At 31.3% G+C, this 24529-nt stretch overlaps 1 protein-coding gene across 3 annotated transcripts in view; it reads left to right on the forward strand.

The window, feature by feature from the left end:
* The window catches only part of LOC117168311 (inactive dipeptidyl peptidase 10), a 236026-nt gene that overhangs the window by 142584 nt on the left and 68913 nt on the right, over positions 1-24529 (forward strand). Inside the window, exon 1 of one of the 3 annotated variants that reach the window (XM_033353872.1) lies at positions 15768-15857. The exons of the other annotated variants lie outside the window; for them this stretch is intronic. Coding sequence (XP_033209763.1) covers positions 15831-15857 — 27 coding nt within the window. The 5' untranslated portion in view covers positions 15768-15830. Of the gene's footprint in view, positions 1-15767; positions 15858-24529 lie in introns of those variants that run through there. 3 annotated transcript variants of the gene reach the window in all.

The raw sequence follows: 24529 nt of genomic DNA on the forward strand, positions 1-24529 counted from the left end.
ACCCCACACAACGTTAGTGATCCGCAGCCGTCTCAGCTCGAAACCGTGTGCGTCGCTGTCCGAAGCGGCGATGGTTTCGAGGCGCTGAAACTATTGGCGCTCATTTGCTTGACGGCGGGTGTTGCATGCGTTTGACTGCCTGCATTATAGCATACGAATCCGCGACCGTTTTTGTTTGTCATTGATACGGCTACGACCGAACAAAACACATCAGTGCCGTGGTTTCTACTACGAGGCCCGTTAATGTTTCTGACATTATTGTTAATTTCTTCAAATATAAATTATCTTCTACTTTTAACGCTTAACTCAGTATGGCAATTTGAATCTATTTAAAATTAATTATTCATCTGTATATTCTACAATTTCGTTCGACGTCTATTTTTTTTCAAATTGGTAAACTGGCAAAATACCTTAGATGGCGAATCATTGTACCGATTATCCTACGTATGTTTAGTATATATGCAAGTACTGGCAGGTTTTTAACTCCAAATGTTATGGGAGTAGCTTTGGCACAAAAGTTGGTTGTGCCTCGATATGCATATTCCGAAAAGTTTAGATTCTATTAAATAGACTAAAAGTTTCTTCCATGGAAAGAGTGGGGGGTGTAACAGAATTTATGACGATTGATCAGAATGTGATATCATGCAGGGGAAATATAAATGTGAATAACAATTTTTTCAAATCCTTAAAAAGTGAAGCATCTTGATACAGTCATCACACTCTTCCCGCTATTCCTCTCTTTATCTCTTTTTTAAAGAATTTCTTTTTTACCCTGTTTTCAAAAAACTTTCCCTTTTTCTCGTCTTTTCTTGGATGTGCAAACTGAATTGATAGAAGCAAATAAAAAGATCTAGTTTTTTGGTTGAAAGTTAATTCTTTTTATTTGAAATTTCTGCTATTATATTTTCGGTTCAGAATTTACTTTTTCTCAATAAGCATTTTACTATTTGTTTAAAGGATTAACTATTTTGTTGTGAATTCGTATTTTATCAGTTAAAAATTAATTTTCTTACCTGCAAATTTAACTTTCTCATTCTTGGTTGCAAATTTATCTGTTTGGTTAAAAAATCAAAAATAGTTTTAAAAATTGATGTATTTTGTTGAAAATTCGACTCTTTTGGCAGAAATTTAATCTTTGTAGTTGAAAATTCATTTCTTGTTCAAAGTTGTATACATTTAATTAGAAATAAATTTCTTTAGCTGAAAACTATTTTCTTATGAATTCAAGTATTTTATTAAAAATTGATCTTGTTTGGGGGAAAAGTAATCTTCTTTATTAATATTATTATTGAAACCGGGTTTTATTATTAAAGTTAATTTTTAAACTAAAAATTTATCTATTCAATTTTTCGTTAAAAATCCATCTTTTTGTCAGAAATGTAACTATTTATATTAAAATTAATGTATTTTGATCAAAATTAATTATTTTGTAGTAAATTATAATATAAATAATGATTTAGAATATTTGGAATGTGTATAATGCTTAGAAGAAATTCCGAAAATTATTATGTGATTTATTTATACTTATCGCCAATGAATCAACTTAAGTATCTATGTTCTTAACTAATTTATTCAATATATTTTTTCCCAAAGCAGTATTTGGTACACGATGGCACATGATTTGCCTTGATGAATGGATTACTGCTAACGTTACAATAATATTGCAATTTAAAAAAAATTGTTAATAAATTTAAGAGTAAGCATTACCTAAATTTCCCAAAATATTTGCAACTTTATTTAAAATAAAACCGCAGTATTACTAGCGCAGTGATTGGATCACCGCAGTAGTTGGTGCGCAGTAAATCATGCAAGCCCGCAGTAATGCCCACATGAATTATATTAATTAAATACCAAATATTGATTAACGAATTAATGTGTGACGCATAACTCATTCAAACACTTGTTTTTTATCTTTAAAAGTCGTCATGACTTTTTTTCCGCCGTAACTCAGTGGGCACACAAGTCCTAAACTTGTCCTATATACGTCTTTCGGCGGACAACCTAAGGACGTCCTGAGGACCTTTTAAATACATAAAAATAACCAAAGGATGTCTTAAAGACGTCAACTCATGTAACATGCAGGTACATTCTCAGGACGTCTTTAGGACGTCCCGGTGCCCACTGGGAACACCCACACTTACCCTATATTGATATTTTTGTCTTTTTTGGTGGAATTTTAATCTTCCTGGCTGGAAATTCAACTATTTTTATTGAAAATCAAAATACACATTTGTAGATATTCTTTTGCTTTAAAGTTAAAATAATTAAATCCTCCTAAATTGGACGAATCTCATCAAATCCGTCGAAATCCCTTAAAACTCTTTTTTTAAATATTCGCAGTTGTTAGAAATCGTGCATAATTCTTTGAAAAATTCCTTACATCCGGAAGTCTTTAAAATGTTCTAATATCTTTTGAAACAATTTTAATCTTTAGAAATACCCAGGAATATTTGAAAATCTTTTCAAATCTTTTGAAATCTCCCAATTTTGGTAAATAAATTATTTGAAACTTCATTAAAATATTATTAAATTTCTTGAAATTTAATAAAACTTCATGATATTCATTAAAATATTCGAAGTTCTAGGACATCTTTTCTCTCCAAATTTGAATTAATCAAAATTTTTACTAATTTCAATCAGTGGCGCAATTCTAGCTATGAAACAGTTATTTTTACTAATGTATAAGTGAAAATTACTAATTTATCAGTAAAAACTACTAATTGATAGCTATAATTGAGCCACTAATTGAAAATAGTAAACATTTTAACTAATTCAAATTTAGAGAGTTGAGATCTTGGGAATTTATTTAAATATTTTATTGAACGGCTTTATAATCCTGTAAAATTACTGACAACCACTGATATCTCAGCAAATCCTTTTAAATCCGTTTAAATTCTTTTAAAATCTTTGAAAGTAATTGCAAATCGTCAACTCTTATGCAAGCGCTAGGAATCTTTTAACATATTTTAAGAAATTTCCAAAGCTTTTAAATAATACCTTTAAATATTTGAGAATCTCTTGAATTATTTGAGTTTCTTTGTTATCCGTCAGTTGGCCTCAAATATAATCTGAATCTGTAATTTGATTGAAATATTATAAAATCCCGTGAAATTATATACGTCAAATACTTGAACTTTTTCGAAATCCTTTCAAATATCTTAACTTAAGCCGATAAACATAAAAAATGTTGAATGGTTTTTTGGGTAAGAGCAATTTGAAAACTTGTGGCAAAACTTTGTTTTTGTGGATATTTTTTGTTTTAAATGATTAAAAACAATGTTAATACTAACCTTCGTAATCTAATTTCACGGATATTAAGTCTTTAAACGTATATTACAATCTTTTGTTGTAGAATTGCTTAACCTCAACGTTATATAATATAATTTTTGATACATGGATTTCCTACAATGTTGATTCGCCAAAAATATTACATAACAGTATTGATTCACCGCCCCCTCCTTCTTCCATCAAAAAAAGCTGTTACGTAATTTATCAATAGCTTCTTATGGGATTTTATGATAAATATTGAAACAATAATGCAATCCATGAAACGGATAGGAAATAAATGTGAATTTCTCGAGTTACACACTAATTGGCTCTAGCGTTGGTCTTGTTCGGACGAACCATCTCAGCGTTTCCACCATGTACCATCTCAAATAACAATACTTACAACATGTCGCTTTTTAAAGTCTTCTTTTCAGAGAATAAACGGAAAAAACAAGTGAAAAGAGCTTCGTTTCAAACAATTGATGAAAAATTCTTCTTTTATTCTCAGGGTTTCGTAAGCAACGCCGGAAAACTTTTTTGACCAAAAATCGCTCCATAGTACAATTCTTAACGGAGTTAGATTTTTTTATATAAAAAATAACCATACGTCTTTTAAGTATAATAAGTGACTACCTAAATATAAATCCGACTAAACAAAAATTTGTTATTCAACCAAATTTTTAACAATTTTATACCCTTTTTTAATTTAATAACAAAGCTTAAACTTTTTTTTGTCTGAATAATATCCAGTGGTTTAGAGTAAGAATAACACTTGTATAACGTTATAAAACAAGCTAATGCAGAAAAGTAATTTTAAGTGATTTGCAATGATTAGCTATTATAAATAAACGGTTTTTGTGTTACATGTGACAGATGTTAACGTGCGCTTATAATACGTTAATAATAGCTGTTGTTTATTAGTTGTTTAAATCATTTTGAGAAAAAAATATATATTTTAACCATCTTCTTAGTTATGTTTTTCTAAGTTGATGTGTAACCTATTATTTTGAGATTTGAGTGGGGGATGATGACACGACCTGTAGTGAATCTATTGGGATTATACTCATATCCATAAAGCATTAGGAAGTTGGTATTTTCTACGTTTGAAGAAAAAGTATAAATTGTGTGGCTACAGCACTTGCCAAGTTTTGATGCGTTTATCTATAAAGACGATTTTTCGAAGTTTCAACTTCAAAAATGCTCCGATGAATCGTTTTTGGACCTAGAGCGCTCGATTAAACCAAAAATTCCGGGAATTTATCCGACTACATTCGTCTTTACATAACACCATACTGGCCATAAGGATTAGGGATATTTTTCACAGGAAGGCCCACATATAAAAAATTTTTTAAAACAATTCCACATTTTGACCATTTTTTTATGAATAAGCTAAATTTTCGTTTGAATATATTCATATCTTCTAATACAAATTTAAAAAACTTAACAGCAAGGATTCTTCAACAAGACATTTTGAGTTGACTTTGTTATAAAAATAATTAGGCTTATTCATGAAAAATGGTTCAAATGTGCACTTTTTTATAAAAATTGTTCATATAATTAAGTTTTAGTCGTTATAAAAAATGTGATAGCAATGCGTATTTAGCTAGACATTTTAAGTTCATTTAGTAAAAAAATTAGGCCTATTCATGACAATGTGTATTTGGGAAGACATTCTGAGTTTATTTTATAATAAAAATTGAACATATTCATGAAAAAATAGTCAAGATGTACATTTGTTTATAAAATTTGTTAAAATAATTGATAAAAATCCGCAAATCCTAACTCATTGTAAGGGCATATTATTATCTGTCATGTTTTATAAAACCACAGAAAATTACTTTTAGTTATCTAATGCATTAGTTCATAACCTGTTTTAATGTATTTTAAAGCAATGAAACAAACGGCATTACTCAGAATTTAGAAAAAATACAGTTTTAACTTTGTTGTTAAATAACAAATTTTGGTTTAGTCGGAGTGAAATTTACGTAGACGCTCGTGATTCCTGGAAGAGTCACGGTCATTTATATTTAAAAAACCATCAAAATCTGTTTAGATTTTTACTGTAGGGCGATTTTTATCAAAAAAGTTGTTTTTCCCCACTGGGAGACGCGTCGGTTCAATGTCCGTCCGTCACGTAGTTTACCTCTTCTATAGCTTCTACATTATTTGGGCTAGATGCAAGGTGGTTAAAAATTTAGTGTAGATATTAAGCAGTTGTACTGTATTCGAGGTAATATACACTCGAATTTTAATTGTAGCACGGGTTTGGTACTGAACTTGACTTTAATTCAAATTCATCGAAACGTAAATATCAGGGCCGTGCATGAGTGACCACGGCGCATCCCCCCGTGGCTTCTCTAATCCGCAACCGTCACTGTGGTGTAATTTTTGAAGCCCCCGAATCAACATTGCTACAATTGAAATTTGCTTATACATTAATGTTATCTTTTTATCAGTTTTTGTTTACTGTTAAATTGTATGAATAGTGTACTCGTATATTATATTTTCGTGTACTAAACAATATCTGAACCTGTAAATAAAATAAGCGATAGGTAAAAAAAAGTTTTAAGGACATTTCTACAGAAAATTTAGATTTGGTCAATTCCCTAAGTTCAGAAACTTTATTCATTGGTTAAAAATTCATCAAGAATTTCAATTTATCTGGTTGAAAAGGTCAAATTTAAAAACTTCGCGAGAAGCTTAGATGAAACTCTAGTATACTCGAACTTGTAATTATGGCTTCCGAGTTTATGTCGTTCCTAGAACTGATCGCTGGCAGTTTCATGGTGCAAAAGGGGCCCGGAGTCGATAGAAACTTTCTCAGACGTGCGTGACCAACATGATATTAGCGAAAAAGGGAGCAGTACGCGGGTACTCATGTGCATCTGGTGTACAATTAAATCTTTGGCAACTATAATCGCAGTAAATTATATTCTTTGATACACTTGAAAATAAAAATAATAAATTACGGTGTTTTCAAATTCGATTTTATTAAAAACCTATTTTTTGTTGTTGACACAATTATCTTCTCTTTTTTTTTAATATCAATAGGGGCTTGTATAGGATCAAAAAATGACGGAGGTCTATTGTCAGAACATTAGCCGGCTCTTAATGTTCTTACGTCGAGTTATCGAAATCATGGCTTTCATATCCCGTAAAGTTTCTTGATAGAAAATATTTTTGTCTGTTAGATTATTCTATATGTTGAAAATTAATTGAATTATAGAACTAATCTCTAAAATTAAACTATACTTTAACAGAATATTCCACTCACGGAAAATAATGGACTACCCTTCTTTGTTAATTGCACTATTTCTTACTGAACTTTCTAAATAATGATAGTTTTTCAACATTTCTGAGCGTTTTATAACTTACCAAAAAGTAGCAAAACAATAGGGATTACAGGTTTGTAAAATTGTATCTAACTTGCATAGTACATATAAAAGTAAATATATAGATTAATTGAACATATGTAAGACTTTATTCTCTTCTTCTATCGAGTTCATGCGAAGAATCTTTTCGCAAGACACGGAACATACATTTTATACTTTTCCCGCAATAACTGGGGAAAGTATATAGCTGCCATTTTGTTTTCTAATTTGCTTTTAAAGAGAAATAGAATAAATAATTTTTTTCTAAAACCCATAAAGCATGAAAATTACTGCCACAATATTTTGAATTGCTAAGATATTCTGCTAAGCCGCTATAGGTCTGAAACTAAGTACTCTTAGTTATCAAATAAAAAAAATACAAATTTAAGGATAAGTATTTTTAATCCAGAGAAAGCGTTTCTTATTTATTGAGGAATAAGCCTCAAACTTTACGAAACAAAACAAAAAATGTCTGACGGTACTTGAAATAATAGGCACATCAGATCTTCTTCAAAAATGTAAAGAAAATATTTTCCATAATGAATTAATTCAAAATATTTACACAGGTGACAGAACGAAATTTTGAATTTCGAAGGATTTCGAATTTTACTATAGTCAAATTTTTGAATGAAAATGTTACTTTAGTGATATTTGCATTCTACTGAATTTATTAAAATTCTGTTGAATGTAACCTAAATTTCTTGAAATTCGCTCAAATCCAGTGAATTAACAGGAACATTTTTGGACTTTCAATTTCTTTTATTTACTGTTATACTTTAAAAATTAGGTTGCATTAAAATTTTCTTGTATTCTTTTAAAGTCTTCTAAATTCACTTTATAGTTTTTCAGAAATCATTTAAATATTTTATTTTTTTTTTGTAATTACTCTAAATTAATTCACAATTTTCACCTTTCTTATTCTAAATTCACTATAAACTTATAAACCCAAACAATTTTGTTCACACATTCAAATTTTTGTGAATTCACTTGAATTTTCATGAACTTTATAAAATTCTTCTGATTTCCCTTACATTTCTCGAAATTCACACAAATCTTATTTCATTCACGGGCACATTGCTTTTAATTCATTCGGTTTAAAGAATTTATTCTGAATTTCGTGTACATTTGCCTATAATTCTTACAAAAACGAAGCCTTTTGAGTTGTTTTAAAGTTCAAAGAAACATTAGTTACATTATTAATTCATTAGTCGCTTTCAGTCACTTTTAATCACAAAATACATCTTAAAGTACTATACAAACCTTTAAGCTATAAATAATGTGTACTTTGTGTATTTCGAAATTTAACATTTTCACCTGTCACCCAGTACAAATATTATTGATTGCTTTTTAAGTAACGTAAGTGAAATATATTTAAAAATACTTATTCGTAGGGCAATGCAAATAACAGAAGAAAAGATATAAAAAGTCCAAAGTGGATTTATGCTAGAAAAATCATGCACGGATCAAGTATTCAACTTTAAACAGATCATAGAAAAAAGTTTAAGAGTTGGGAAAAGAGTTTTCTTTGCATTTGTTGATTAAGAACAAGCATTTTAAATGGTGTATAGAAGTAAACTTTGCGAAACCCTGTAAGAATACGGAGGCAATGAATGGTTCCTACAGCCATAGAAATTTAGTTGCAAAATACGTTAAAACCAATATTACAGTTTAGTATAATCTTTTACTATTTAGGGAAATCGGGTATGTATATTAAAAAGTAGTATAGTATTTATTAATAATCTATGAAAAATTCACTTTGGAAAATTAATATAAGTTCTACAAAACTTGTAAAAGAAAATGTGATATTTAAAATTCACTATATTAAATTTAAGCAGGACCATAATATGATGTATTAGAAAGATTGGAATCATTTCTTCACATTTTAAAAGAGAGGATTCTGAAATTTGCTAAAGACTATACTAAAAATTATGAGTCATTCGAAAAAAATGTGACTGTCGAAAATACGAAAACAAGTTCGTAACCCTTTTACGACGGGTTACAATTACAACATAAATACGCACATTATCATTACTAGTATTTGTACACATGACCATTTTAGCGGGAAACACAATTTCTGTTAGCGTCTATCACAGAAAATAAAAATATCTATTATTACCTTTCACTTTCTCTTTGACTATATTAGTTTGTAGAATATGTATATTAACTTTTGTACCTCAATCTATTATTTTCTATACTAGCTTTTATACTATTTGAATATGTCATTATCAATTTTTCCTATTCTGCGTTTTAATACATAAAATATCAATCTTTGGTATTGAATATACCAATTGTTGTTCTAAATATATTAAGTTTTCATGTTATATTTGTAAATTTTCGTAATTACGTTAACAATAATTTTAATATTTACACGATTCCCCTAAATCGTAATCGACTATATGAGTTATAAATATTGAAATATCAAGTATTATTATAAAATTTCTTTCAGTGTACATGCAATGCAACGAATCTTTGCGACTAGCAGAGCGAGTTTAAGGGTAAATGAGAAACTGAGTCACTGGTTCGATATTATGCAAGGTATTTAGACAAGGATGCGTTATGTCCTCATGGCTATTCATTATATTTATGGACAAGTATCTAAGAATGGCCCTCTTTGACGAAGCAGGTGTGGCTCTCGGAACAGTAAGGGTACGTGGGTTAGTGTTTGCACATGATAAGGTTGTTATGGCAAAATCAATCGAACACTTGCAAAGAATACTGAAAAAACGTAAATATAAGCATGAAGAGCATGGGCCTTAAAATTAACGTAAATAAAACCAAAAATTATGGTGTTCGAAGGAAAGAGTGAAAAAAAATATGCAAAATTTTCTTAATCGATGAAAGAATAGAACAAGTTGACAAGTGCGTATATCTCAGTAGCCTATTAACTAGTCACGGAAAGATCGATGAGGAGTTAGATAGGGACATAAACGAGGGTAAAAAAGTTATCGGTAGAGCAGGGCCTATTATCATAAGTCAAAATATATCAAATAAAGCTAAAATGTCAAAACATAATTCTATATTTGTACCGACTGTGCTATACGGTAGCGAGACATGGGCCTATTAAGAAAAGGATAAGCGTAAGACTAACGGGATTGACATGAAATTCCTGCGCATAATATGCGGAAAACACTGATGGACAAAGTAAGTAACGAGATCATTCTCAAAAAATGTGGTGCAGAAGAGACACTAGTTGACACATTGGAAAGAAATCGGTTTAAAGGTAATTCGGACATGCTGAGAAAATGAAAGATAATCGACTAACGAAACAAGTTTATCAATGTAATGTAAATGACGTAGTGTGCCCAGAGTGGAACTGAGATATGAGATATGAACTGAGATTACAAAAAGTTGTGAATCTCGATTTTTTCGTATTGAGAATATGTTTTAGGACACCTTAATAATATAAACTTATTTAACACTTCATTCTTCTTTGAACTTTGTATTTCCGACAGAAATGATCTCACTTTCTAGAAAATACAGTTTCCCTTTCTTTTGAATTTATATTGGCTTATGTCGTATACACTTTTCTTCAACGTTAAACATTCTTTCTGGCTGGAGAAGAAAAGAACAAAATGTGGGTTACAAAAAACAGAGCGAAGTAAAAAGAATGAGACAGCCCATCGACGCCAATGAAACTGTGGTCGCCAACTTGTGAGCGTAGAACCGCAAACAACGTACAATAACTTGATTATCCGTCGAACGTCATTCGAAGTGTTGGGATTCCGAAAGCTTTAGTAAATGTAGAACAGTTTCGTAATTAAAGCATAACTTATTGAGTTTCCGAAATTCACTTTTGTGCATGCAATCCTGGCGAAATACCAAATTTAGACTAAAAATCATAATTAGGGAATATTAATTAAAATAATAAGTACACGCAGAAAACTTATCCGTGAAAAATTGCCGAATGATTTTTTTAAATAACGGACATTACTGCTGTTACTGAATTGATGACAAACTGATCTGATGCATCTAGGCAACAGCGTATTGTCACTTTAAATGCAATTAAATAAAAATGCTATTCCCTTGCAGTATGACTGGGGTTTGATCCCTGATTAAATTACTCAAGGTGGGTGTTTTTAACTAAAATCTAGAAGGTTGAACTGATGTGCAACTTCAGCTTGGAACATTTTTGAGTAAATCATCCTATCAATTTAGGGAATTTAGGCGTTCAAATTTACCCCCCATTTCCGAAATTACCCCCTTCCATGGTTTAGATTAAATAATTTTTCATGGATTTTAATTTTTATTATGAGAGAAATTACACAAAAGTTTGATAAAATGAGAAGCGATAGGCACGTTAAAATTCGCAGGGCTAAATAATAACGCCAAGCCGCATGCCACAAATTAGAAAAATTTGAATGTCAGTTAATATTGCGGTAACCTTTTCGGTTACTAAACAACTATCTCCAAAGCGGAATTCATTTATTTATATTACTTGAAATAAAACTACTGACTATTATTACGAAATTTTCCGCATGGTGAGACCTCAACGACCAGGAAAAGGTCTGTATTTTACGGAAAATTCAGCAACGGCAAACAGTTCATTAAATTAATCGTGTAAAAACATCTTTGTTTGCATTTTTCATTTAATTTTCAAGTTTTAAAGGAACTATTTTAATCGGTTTGAATTTTATTATAAATGCATTCAAAAAATACATGGTACGTTTAGGGGGGAGGGGGGGTCTGCCGATGTTAACATCAATGGAAAAAGTATCATAGAGGGGGTGGCGGGAGAAGTTCCTGAAAAATGTATCGCGTATTTTGTGAATGGTCTTCTATGGAATGACTGTTTCAAGTTAAATAACTTAAAATTAGCATCAAAATTATTATAAAGTCTGTAAGATAAAATCATTTTGAAAACATAGAATTTTTTACACAGTAATACAAGATGATGAATTTTGAATGTAGATGAATTTCATTTTTGCATTAAATTAAGTAAATTACTTAATTTCAACCAGAAATGGAACTCAAGTCCAGTGTCTCGTATCTAATATACGAGTAATATGACAATTAACTGACAGGTATGTTGAGTTTGGGATGATTTTCATTCGCGTGCTCTGAAATTCAATTTATGCTGGCAGAAAGCCGTGCGCGAAATGCGATGCGGCGATGTGCAAACGCCATTTCGACATTTCGGCGATTTTAGAAGATGAGCCAAGAGAGCAGCTGTTTATAGCCAATATGGCGTCGATAGCAATGGATAGTAACGATCAACACTGAGCTCATGGTACTCGTTTCATCAACGTTTCCTATTTTGATATATGTACATAGATCTATAACGGATTTTGATTATAAACAGAATAATTGTTCTTATGTGATAAAAAAATATATAGAAGAGAATTAAAAAGTCACGTTCTGCACCTAATAACTGAACGATAGCGCATACATTTTATAAATTTCAACAACCAGCTGATTAAAATTAACCTATAAGTTTCATTTGTCACGCACGCATTGACAGAAAGTCAACAATCTTTCTGTCTTAAATTAACCTATAAGGTACATTTTACGTGCATAAAGCAGTTGACTTTCAACCAAGCTAGTTACTTAAAGTCATGTTATAATCATCAGTTCACTTTCAACTGGCGAATGATCCTTTTGGTTACATCTGAAAGTCAACCGCCTTTTTCTACTGAAATTCAGATTCTGGTATTGCTGCGTATCAGTTTTAAATGCATGTTCCTTAAACTTTTATTATTTTTAATAAAAAAGAATAAGAAATGAAGCGCGTTAAAAGGATACGTAACGCTTTTATCTGACAATTCGTAACTGATCCCCTCCTCCATCACAACGCTCTTTCTATTGCACGTGCATGTAAGTTTAAAATTAGCATAATACTTGAGGTAACCCTTTCCCCTTCGCCTAAATGAGTTACGTATTTTTTAACGGCCCGGACTAAAGATTCGTGAATTAATAATCATTATTAATAATTATAATTAATTTTATGATGATAAATAATTAATAATAATTATTATTATAATAAATAATTAATCAATATTATAATCATTAATAATAATAATAATCGGTGGATCAGTTGGTTAGACGTTCGGACTTCACTTCAGAGGTCTGCGGTTCGATCCCTGAGCCGGTGCCTCTAGGAGTTTTTCCTATGTACCTTTACTGAGATTCTGGTGGATCGAAACCCACCTTAATCTGTAGGTTCCCCCATCGTGTACTTGAATGCAACCCAGTCCGTCAATAATGGGGAAAAACCAGGCTTTGTTCAATATGTCTGGACACACTGCTCTCATCAGATCACTTGATGACATTTCAAAAATGCGTCCATGACTGATGATATATACCGAGACAGCCCCGTGCAAAATAATCAAACTAAATCCAAATCTAACGAAAAAATGACTTTGACATGATGGGCAGTAACAATCATAAGCATATGTAATTTTTAGAGTTTTGCCACAGACCTGATACTTACATAGAGTCCAATGCTAATTTTGTGAGAAAATTAAGGTCAAATTATTATTATTATAGGCCTAGAAAAAACTCACGACTTCAGAAAAACTCCCTAAGATTTCCAGGTTTTACCAGGTAGAAAACAATCCCTTGACAATTTTTGTTTTTCTAAGTCAGTAGATACCCTGATTGAAGATGTGAGAGGGTGAGGAACAATTTTCTTTGCTTAGAAGAGGGGAAAATAAATTGATCCTTATCTAGTTTTCAAACTCATAAATGTTTAAACTGCGTATTTCTATCAATATGTAGACATTAGTTACAATGTTTGAAGGTCGTCAGAATATTTTTAAAATTGTTGTGTTTTAGGGTGGAAAATCCAAATAGTATTTATCCAGTTAGGCGTCCAGTTTTCATTGATGTAATTTAAAAAAAATTTTAACAAAAGGTAAAACGATTTTTACATGTTCCTAATATGTATCAATAGTATCTTAAATTTCCTGGCAACGCTTAAAATTTTAATTTGACAAACTGATACCTATCTGGTCATTCTCATGCCTTGAAATATAGTTTTATATCGTTTTTAGTATTTAATTAGAAAACAAGAACTTTAAACTACTTATTTGTATAAAAATGATATCCTTTTAAGTCATTAACGTGAAACTCGATTCGTCTAAAAATTTGTTTTTGATTCATCTAAAAAATTAATATTATATTTTTTAAAATGACAATTGTCTGAGATATGTGTGTGTTTGAAAATCTATTATAAAAAATATTCAGAAATTTTATGCATTCTTGAAAAAAATATACAACCTTGAATTATTACTTTTTCGACAATTATTTCTGAAAATTTTACGATACAACAGAGAATTCTATTAAAAGGCCTTATATAACAAGTTAAACCAAGTATTTTTTTCCAAAATTAGTTACCTAGTAACAAGTTTTTACGCGGTATCACTACTTGACCCCGTGTTTCTTTAAAAACTTGACATGTTGGATCATTTTCGTTTTCAGATTCGTAATGTACGTAAAAAGTTCCTGTGAAAATGATATGACTTTCCTTTTTTCACAAAATTAGTCCGGGCTCTACCGTGTCGAGTCGAGCACTCGAGCGTGAATCATCAAATTTTGATATAGCGGAAACTAAGGCTCATTGGATCGAAAAAAATTACCTAATGGATTTTGATAAACTTTCACCCTGTAAAGATGTGTGGAAATAATCCCATTTGGCCCTATTGCAAGTCGGGCACTAATCAGGGGCTAGTCGGGTTTGACAAAATACCCAGTCGCAGACTAGTTGGGAGCTAGTGGGGCACAGTTTTTTGGAGAAAAGATTTATTAATGTCAAAATCATCTCAAAAATTCTTAATAAATGATTATTAAGTTAATATTTTTATACGAAAATCAAGTTTTTATCAAAACAACGATCAAAATCTACCAAAACACGTAATCTTATTTTTTTGTAGTATTTTTTTAGAAAATTGCGAATTTCTAGGAACATTTATAAATACCTTTTAAAGAATTTTAAGAAAATCCATATTGGAACAGATACATATAGATGTAGGTGAAAAATCCGCCGGAAGTCATAAGACTCTAAATTTGTATAAATGCTTATTTTTAAATTGATCTAAAAGGTTTGCCATATGTAAAAAAGTCTAATCCTTCAGGTAATTGAAATTGGAAAGAGAAAACGTTTTTGATTAATCAGTAAAGAGCAGTATACTAGTAGTAAACTATTAAGCACGTTACAGTTCAGATTTCGCTCCCACTTCATTTTAGACTCGTGGTTCTGGACAGGTAGCTCTAAAGAAAATCCGGAAGGGCGCGACGTGCCGCCTCTCGCGTAAGAAAAATGACTCGTCGAGTGTTTAAGACATTAGTGCACACGTAACGAAGCATAATTACCTGGAGCAGAGACTACTGTGACCAACATGGCCGTTCCTTCAGAGCGAAGCTCTTCCATTGCTGCGTTCCAACTGAAACTTTTTTTAAAATTAATTTTCCACAATTTTTTGAGAATTATATTTACATAAATTTATGCATTTTTAAGCGTAAGATATGTTGCCCATTAAATGTTGGGTAAATGTTAGCACTTTTGAATATTTTAAAAAAGTTTATGCAGATTTTCATAAATAATAAGTATTTTTACAAACTTTTAGGGAAAATTCCACAAATCTTGAGGAGTTTAATTAATATTCCACATGGATGTATTATCATATGACCCCTGCTAGTTACAAATTAGGCCCCGAATAGGCTAAATCGGGTCACCTGCCTAGCCCCCGACTAATCTACCGTGACACTACTTGTCGGGGGCTAGCCAGATGACCCGACTAGCACCCGACTTTACGTGGGATCAAATGGTCGGGAACCAGACTAGTTCCTCATTTGAATTACTACACGGGTTATATAAAATTTTCAGACTAAGCATACACCGTCCAGAAATTCAATTTTACACATTCGATTATTATTCTTTCACAAACTATTGATGTAAATAAAATACGAATGCAATTTTGTAGAAATATTTTCATACTCATAAGAAATAAATTTGGTGTAAGGTGTGAATCGAAATTTCTATATTTGACATTTATGTCAATGATCACGCAGGTCTATTACTCTTGTGAGTCACCCTCATGAATACTAGAGGCGAAATCGACGCCGAGGGAAGCCCTCCAAAAGTCTGAAGTGGTAACACGACATTCAGTCTCATATTGTCTAAGTTTGGGGATACATATCTTCCTCTCTCGAGAAGTGCAAACAAAATAAGTTTTTGATATTTTATTTAAAAAAGTCATGGTACGCTGCTTACAGATCTACATGGTAAGCGTTATAACTTTTTTTTATTTTTACGACAGTCTCAAATTCAGGAAAATATACTGCAGAAAAATAGGGGATGTATAGAACATGAAAAACAGAAGATGAAAGAAAAAAAATAAAATTAAACAGAATAACTACTCAAATATTCTTAAACAGTTTTTATGGTTCGTTTTTATGGTATTATTCTCTCTACATTAAAAAATAGATTGATTAAATACATAAAATCTTTCAACACCCTATTGCGTTCGCTATTCGTAGATTTGTATACCATCAAATTATTCTGCTTGAAATCCTTTATTCAAGGATTTCTCCAATATCGTCGGTTCGTTTCGCGCAATATTGTAGCCAGATCAAGTATAAATATTGTTGGTTCAGTTATACATTTTTCCGTTTAGAAATAACGAGAATTGAGAAAAACATGAGATGAAAATATATTTACTATATTTACTATTTCTAAAAAAACACAATCGCAAAAAATGATTTATTCTTTTTGTTTGATATTTGCAATCTGAATAAGTTTGGGAAAGTTTAAATTCTCTTTGAATTAATAAAGATGAAAGCTTATTTATTAATATTCTGGAATTCTAGGTTCTTCAATTTAAACTATTGTAAAATAGAATAACAACAACAAATTCGGTAGTGTTGACATATTTCTTTTTCATGATTAAACCTGATCTACATGAGCAATTTTCATATGAAAAAGGATTTTTGTAAATGGGTCTTTTATATCTTGACTCATTACATTTTTTTTAATTGGCTTCCTTTTAAATTTTGAATAAATTTTGTAATAATTCAATCTCTGATTTTGCCCTATACGCAAAAATGTCAAATTTTTAAAATTTTCGCCTCTCCCATGCATACAAAACTTAACCTTTTGCATTAACGTAGATTACGGAGAAAAAAGATGAATGATAAAGAAAATCTTTTATAAGCTTTAATCTGAACCAATTTTAAAATCTTTCAACTTTATTTTACATTCAAATGTGAGCAGCGATTGTGAGAAATATAATATTTCTCGTTTGAATTTCTTGCCGCTTCCTAATTAAATAATTGATTAATATGCAAATTTCACATCATATCTAGGTGAACTTTAAATTAGAAAATATTTTTTAATTAAATAAATCGAGATTAACACTTGTTAAATTTTAAGAAAAAAGGGAATTAAGTTTTTGAACCAGAACAGCATTCAAAGTTCTCTCTTCGATCTGCTCACAAAAAAAGTTGAGAAACTTGGCAATTAAAAATTGACGAAGGAAGAAACTCAATCAAATTTTAATATAAAGGAGTCAGCCTTTATACACTTTATGCATAGCTACCTTAAATTGTTTGTTCCTGGCATTTTCTCGACTTTTCCGAGAAGAACTGCTTGGAAAAAGAGCGAAAAAATTGCAAAGTCGATTGTAACTTTTTTTCTACTTTCTCGTTACTCGTTCAGCGTCTATATGCTAGAAGGAAATCCGATGAAATAAATTCGATTGTTCAACAATGGGAATGCTAATACACTTCAAGTATCTTTTCTCCGGGTGTTTCCTTTTTTTTGCCCTCTTCTCTCGCTCCTTTGCTTCCCTGCTGCTATTACGAAGCACCCGAACGGAATACCTAAAAAGGTCTTCGCGGCTCTTCCGGGGACAAGTATTCTTTTTTTGCCCCATCGCTATTTTGCTCAGAGATGCGGCAAAATAGTCGCTTAGAATTCAGAAGCCAACTTAGATGTCGACGAGTTCGCCAAGGTGCGATTATTTATCACGATAAACAAGTCGTCTGAAAGCGTTTACCGCTCGATGTCGGCCAATTGTGGCGGGAAGTCGATCGTTTGTCAATTTTGGGGAAGCTGACAAATCGCGTCGTCATTATTTAGAAATGCCCCCGTTGAAAGTTCTCGCAGCGGCGACTTATCGGAATCAATATGACTATAATATCGTGATATAAATAGGGTAGAAAAAATAGGTTATGATGATGGCATACTAAATTGTGGTTTGAACCTTCTTTATTTTTTGAAATCGGAGACTAGTATAGCAAAATATACACATGTTGTAAACAATAATTTTTTTATGTAGAAATCGCGGGATAATTCTAAAAACATCATCACGAAAGAAATGTTTTATAAATTGTTTCTCTATGTATGCTGAAAACTTCCCACAAAATTATTCAATTAACCGGCACCAGACTTACGTACTTGTTTTTCCACAACTTTGGGCGTCTGATTCTGAATCCGAAAGAATCTAAACGCGATTTTGGCTATTTTCTCACAAACAACCTAGGAGATGAAATTGACTTTCGCGAGACTTCTAATAGAGATTAAAGGAAAGGTTTAAGCTTTTACTTAGAGGTAATTGAATTGAAAATAATTTCGCAGCCTATAATGAGAATTAACATGTTTTTGTAGCGCGAGCTCGTTCACTACTGCTTGCCACTGCGTCCGGCCGAACGCACGCACATCAATAACCTGTTACCGTGCAATATGGGCGACGGAAAAGTTTTCTCAACATTTTTATCTTAAAGCACAACGTTTCAAATTCAATTTAAGCCTTATAAAGTGTTTATAAAATGGAAGTTTCGTGTCCTACGTTCTTTCAAAAATTAGCCAAAAATGCTCATTTTCTGAAAAACATCCCCATTCGATTTTCTCAAAAGGAGTTTTTTTTAACAAACTTATTTTAACTCCACTAAGCAACTAATCATCTAGAAACTGAATTCAGGTCTTTAAGTAAACTTGGAAATCTATTTTTAATTATTGTACAAAGTAATAAAAACGCGCATCCCAGCCCCAAAATAGAAGCCATCAACGTTCACTTACATGGACCAGGTTGAATTTTTCAAATCAAATTCTTTCGTCTTCATTTAGAAACTAATAATATTAAAATAAAATTCGCAGTTTGTAATCAAATTAAAAACTTTCTTCTGTGGTACGGTTTTTCTCGCCTGAAAATCGTCCAAATTTAGGTCCATTCGTATTGCTGTGTTATCCTTGGATTAATTATCTTTTTCTCTAATAAGTTTTAAGATTAGTGAATGGTCCCTTCAAAGAAATTTTTAACGGTATTTTGAATAATTTTTATGCAGTTTCGTTAGTTTTAGCGGATAAAAGGTAAAAATGTATAAGGGTGAAAATGAAATAATAAAAATTATTTAATTAAATTTTTTTTGTACTTATACATTTCAAAAGAACATGACGTATTTTTTTATTTAAATTATTCAAAATAAAAGTACAGAAAAAGATAAGCGAAAATTTTTTCAATGTAATGATAAGTATTTGAGTTCAATCATTAAAAATATTTGTTATGCCAAATTAATAATTGGATCTACTTTTAAGGCCTTTGCAAAAGGATATTAAGATTAGTTAGGTTTTTATTTACAATATAATTAATAAAAAACTAACTTTAAGGTGTCTTAAAGATTATTTTTAAATAACACATAATAGGAATGTCAATTATTTTTCTTCTTACAACTAATTTTTCGCAATGAAAATAAATTTTGTGTTACCGAACCAGAAGGTTATCCAAAAAAATGAATTAATTTAGAATATATTTTTCCGTGGAAATAACCTGAAAATGAAATGTTTTTCATGTAAAAATTACAAGTTTTTATGAATATTTTCTTTATAATCTCATCAGCGAAACATGGTTCTTCTACAGTAATAAACCAGTGTTACCGCAAGACACACAACAACTAAATGATCTTTTTCGGGCTTCTAAATTGGTTATTTTGGACAAAACAAGACACTGCGAGTGTGGTTTAATTTTCACATTTACAAGTATAATTAATAATCTCTTATTTCTAATCAATTTAAAGGTGGAAAATAAACTGCTACTGGATGAGATAAAAACTTGGAGACCTTTACAAAGCGATTATGACTCTGAAACTATACTTGCAAACGAGAAAAAAGCTTTGTTTTGCAATTCTGCAGTTAATTATCAGAAACACCTGTATTAACAATATTATTAATACGAATTTATTTTGATAACGAGTGAACTTGAAATAATTGGGACATAGTTTATTGCGATAAAAAATAGGCCTAAGAAAATCCTTTCATTAAAAAAATACATTTCAATGAACATAAGCATATAATATTCCACGGACGTGTGATGTTCAATAAATTCTTGAAATTGACTTGCAGACGTTGCGGCGATTTGTGCGATGGGTCATATTAGAATCTCAATGAATGCTAATGCGATACAACAAAAAAAACGAAAAATTCTTTCCATTAATAATCACTTTGTTTAAGAGATCAAAATTGCAATTCACAACGTTTAAGAAGTAGAAAATAAAATTATTACATATATTGTATTACTTCTTACTCACACGTTAGGTTACGAATAAATCTATTTATGCACAATGTGACAATAATCAAATTATTTAACCTTGCCAGAAGTTCAAGTAAGTTTTCTTCGCTTTAAAATTATTATAAAACTTATAAATATTTACTTTTTTTGTAAAGTCACTTACACTTCAAGGGATTATAAATAGTTTTTTAATAAATTGCCTGTATGTTTGTGATTTATAGTAAAAGATTAAGATTGTGATTCAAATTTTGAACCATCAATACTTCATTTAAATTTCTTCTTGCACTTTATTTTAAAAAACCGAACAAATAAGCCACTAAGCCTCACTATACAGGACTTTCCAAAATATAGCAATTTCTCAACAAGTATTTTCGGAAATATGAGTTTTTGAATTAGCACTATGTCTTAGGGAAAAATCTATTCAACGATATCAGAAGAACGCTATTTGCAGGATTTAAATTATTGATTAAATTGTAGAAATCCTAAAAAATAGTAAATTTTCAGCTCATCATCTGAAGGTATTAAAAACTTGTTTTCAAGCTATAAAAGACTAATTTTTATGATAAAAGTTGCATCACCTTTCAGCTCCCTTAGATTTCAGTATAATAATGTTTCTTTGACATATTTTCTCAGTAAAAAATAAAACAGCATTCTTTTAATTTGTTAACAGCTTTCACTCATACAACTCTTGTCAAGACCAGAGAATCATGAATGTTAAACTTTGAAAAGTTATTTAATTATTTGATCAGTGCTGTTTATTTTCTCCAAAAAGGTCACAGAATTTTCATGCCAGCAATGGAATCTGCTATCTATCAAACATAAAACTTTGAGATCGATAATAATAATTAGGATCTATGGTTTTAATTAGTATTGAAATGAAACAATAATGGAATTGAAATCAACGTGGCTGCTCGCTTTAGAATTCGCGAAACGTATAATATATGCAGATTTATTTTTACAAGTATGTAATTTAATCTTTCGAACCTTGTTATCCATGAAGTAATATAAAGCCGTAAGCCACAAAATTCTGTATCCGAAATTTGAAAGCAGAAAAAAATTGTGAAACCAAATCGAAAAATCTGTAAATTCTATAAAAAGTATCCGTAAATTTGGAAAATTCACTAAAAATTCAGTAAACTCTGAAGCAAGTTCTGAGAATCCTGTAACTTCAGCAGACTCATTTTTCTTCGCGTGACATGAATTTGTTATTATTGTGCAAAGGTTATGACTTTTTAAATTTATTAAAAACCATTTTTCTCCTCAGAAGTTACTAAATATTTTTTTGAGTGGGACAATATTGTTGCAAAATTTTTATTTAACTATGAACGAACAAACCTTAAGTAGTTAATATTCAACTCAGTGACACATATATGTTTCCATTACAGAATCTTGTAAACAAATTATACATCCTGCGCAACGTGCCAAGTTTTGATGAAACTTTGAATTTCCCAAAGGGGTAAGCTTTAACTTGTGCTAGTTTTCTGTCGGAACATTTCATGTTTGTTTCGCTTCTGGAAAAATGTGATATTCTCCTTTTTTGAAAAGAAAATAATAGTAAGTTTAATCAGTTAAAAATAAGCTTTTTAAAATCTGCAAAATAGAAAGAAAATTTTAAAACCAAAATTTTTTATTCCTTTGTTAATACAAATAATCCTGCCTGATAGTTTGTGGTAAAATATATTTTCTACATTCCAAAATTAAATACTGTATCCTGAAATAGGTTTTGTAATGAAAGCGGTCGTTGTACATGTACCATGTCTGGTCAGAAATGTCCACTTCCCCTTACGGAACCACCTTGGTCAGAAAAGCGCATTCAAATTTCAAGTAGAACAGAAACGTTTCGATCAGCCAATTGCATTTTCACCTTCATAACTTCACATAAATACTACTTTCAAATGAAGGATCTACTTTAATTTCTTTTAATGATTCAATGATATTTTGCCTGTATAATGAAGAACTTCTATTGGTTCTCGATTTATTTTTAATTTTACATTAAAGTGGAGGATAACTAAATGTTCTGCTACATTGATCCTTACGATTACATTTACGTAAATCGCAAAAATGAGATTGTGAAGTAAAATGCAAGTGTCAAGACGCAGGGTCAACAAAACGAAGCACTAGACTTCTATAACCGCTTATCATAGAAAGCCCCTGATTATTGTTATTTTTCGGAGGGAATTGGGTGACATAGAATACTGATATCTGGGATGTTTGCACAATCTGCCCTTTTATACAAGGCGCTTGTATATTGTTATTTAATATAAAAGCTACTACCTTAGGAGTAAGTTCCCGAAAATTGTACCTTTTAGGAATTCCCCTCTCATTCCGGTAAGGGTCCCTAGTTTTTGTATATGGTGGTTTCGTCCATGAATTTATCTGCGTCAGTCATAGAGGTCGCTAGGGTCGCCCTAAGGAAAATTCGAGCTCGGCCGAGTTTCACCGTTTGGCCTGAATCTTATTTTTGCGACGATTTCCAGAGCCCTTAATGCAGCGGACGGCAGGCACCCGACCGAAACTAAAAGTTTTTCTGCTAGGGGCTACTAAACCGTGGTTGAGTGATACCAAACCCCGCAAAGCTACATTTCGGCAAGTCACATTTGTTGTAAGTCACATGTGCGGTATGTAACATTACGGCATCTCTTATTTCGAAAAATATAATGTTCACAAAAATTGGCAAAATGCGGTAATTGACATATGGGATAAGTCATATTAGCAACTAGTCACATTCGCGGCATCTCTTATCTAACAAATTTTAAGTCCATAAAAATGGTCAAAAGTGCAGAAACACATCCCTATGATTAGTCAAAAAAATAACGTAATTGACACCCTTTCCAAAGTCCAATGGGGGTGACATTCCTGTAATTTGTCACGGAAATTATTCAGGTCATCCTAATGCTTTTTGCTAATTTCGTATGGACTCCATATTTTTTAAATGAGAATTTTTGCAATGTGACTTGTTGCGAATGTGACTTGCCGGAAGTTAGCATGATCCGAACTCATTAGTGGTTTTATTTGACAAGTAAAGTATCTAAATACAGACTTCTCATTGTTTTTGATTTAAAATTAAAATCTTTTTATCGTGGAAAGATCAACCATTCTATTTTTCGTGAAGAATTATGCCTTTTTTATTGAAAATTAAACTACTTGGTTGAACATCCTTTTTGAAAATCTATTTTTTGTTCTTAAGATTTGCAATTTTAGTGAAAAATGCAACTATTCTGTTGACAAGTCATCTTTTTTGTTTAAAAATTCAGCTGAGTCGTCCACAACAAGCCGGAAATGTGAAAATGAGAAAAGTGCAAAATAAAAATGAATGTATTCTTAAGGTGTAATGAATACATGTTACAGATTTTTTATTTTTTTCTGTGTATCATTTCTTGATTTCGTTGGGCAAAAAGTTAAAGTCAATTCATTCACATTGGTTTCAATACAAAATGCGTGAAGAAACTTATAAGTCCTTTTTGCAGGGAACACTAATAGAGACTTGTATTATTACATTTGTCTAGAAAAATAAACATGTTACAGCAGGTCATTTAGAAAATAAAAATATTGCAAAACATGTCATTGTTTTATTTTCAGTAACCAGGGCCGTTAAAAGGTTTATTGGAGCCGCATGCCCTAGTGAAGTCCTTAATTGAATTAGCGATAACTTTACTGCCTGAGGTTGATCAAAATGATTAAAAATGAATGTTTAAATACTTTATGGTTTTTTCAAAAAATATTCATTTATTCCTCAATATTTATGTTGTTCCCTTCAAAGTAATCCCCCTCAGATATAATACACTTGTGCCAACGCTTTTTCCAATCATCGAAGCACTTTTGATAAACATTTTGTGGTATAGCCTTGAGTTTTTTCAGCGCTGCAGTTTTTATCTCCTCAATCGTTGAAAATCGATGTCCTTTCATGGGTCTCTTCAGTTTTGGGAAAAGAAAAAAGACACTGGGGGCCAAATCCGGTGAATATGGAGGCTGAGGCATGACTATGGTGCTGTTTTTAGTCAGAAAATCTTTCACAAGCAACGATGAATGAGCAGGTGCATTATCGTGATGCAAAAGCCACGAATTGTTTTTTCAAAGTTCCGGACGTTTTTTGCGTATCGCCTCTCGCAAACAGCGCATAACTTGAAGGTAATACTCCTTATTGACCGTACGACCTTGTGGTAAGAATTCCGGATGCACTACGCCACGGTAATCAAAGAAGACAGTGAGCAAAACCTTAACATTTGACCGAACTTGACGTGCTTTTTTCGGTCTTGGAGGCTCAGGATGCTTCCACTGAGACGATTGGGCTTTAGTTTCGACGTCATAACCATATACCTACGATTCATCCCCAGTTATAACTCTTTTGAGAAAATCAGGATCATTATTGACTTCATTCAACATCTCCTGAGC

The sequence above is a fragment of the Belonocnema kinseyi genome, chromosome 2 (assembly GCF_010883055.1).
Source record: "Belonocnema kinseyi isolate 2016_QV_RU_SX_M_011 chromosome 2, B_treatae_v1, whole genome shotgun sequence".
In the NCBI taxonomy this organism is placed as follows: domain Eukaryota; kingdom Metazoa; phylum Arthropoda; class Insecta; order Hymenoptera; family Cynipidae; genus Belonocnema; species Belonocnema kinseyi.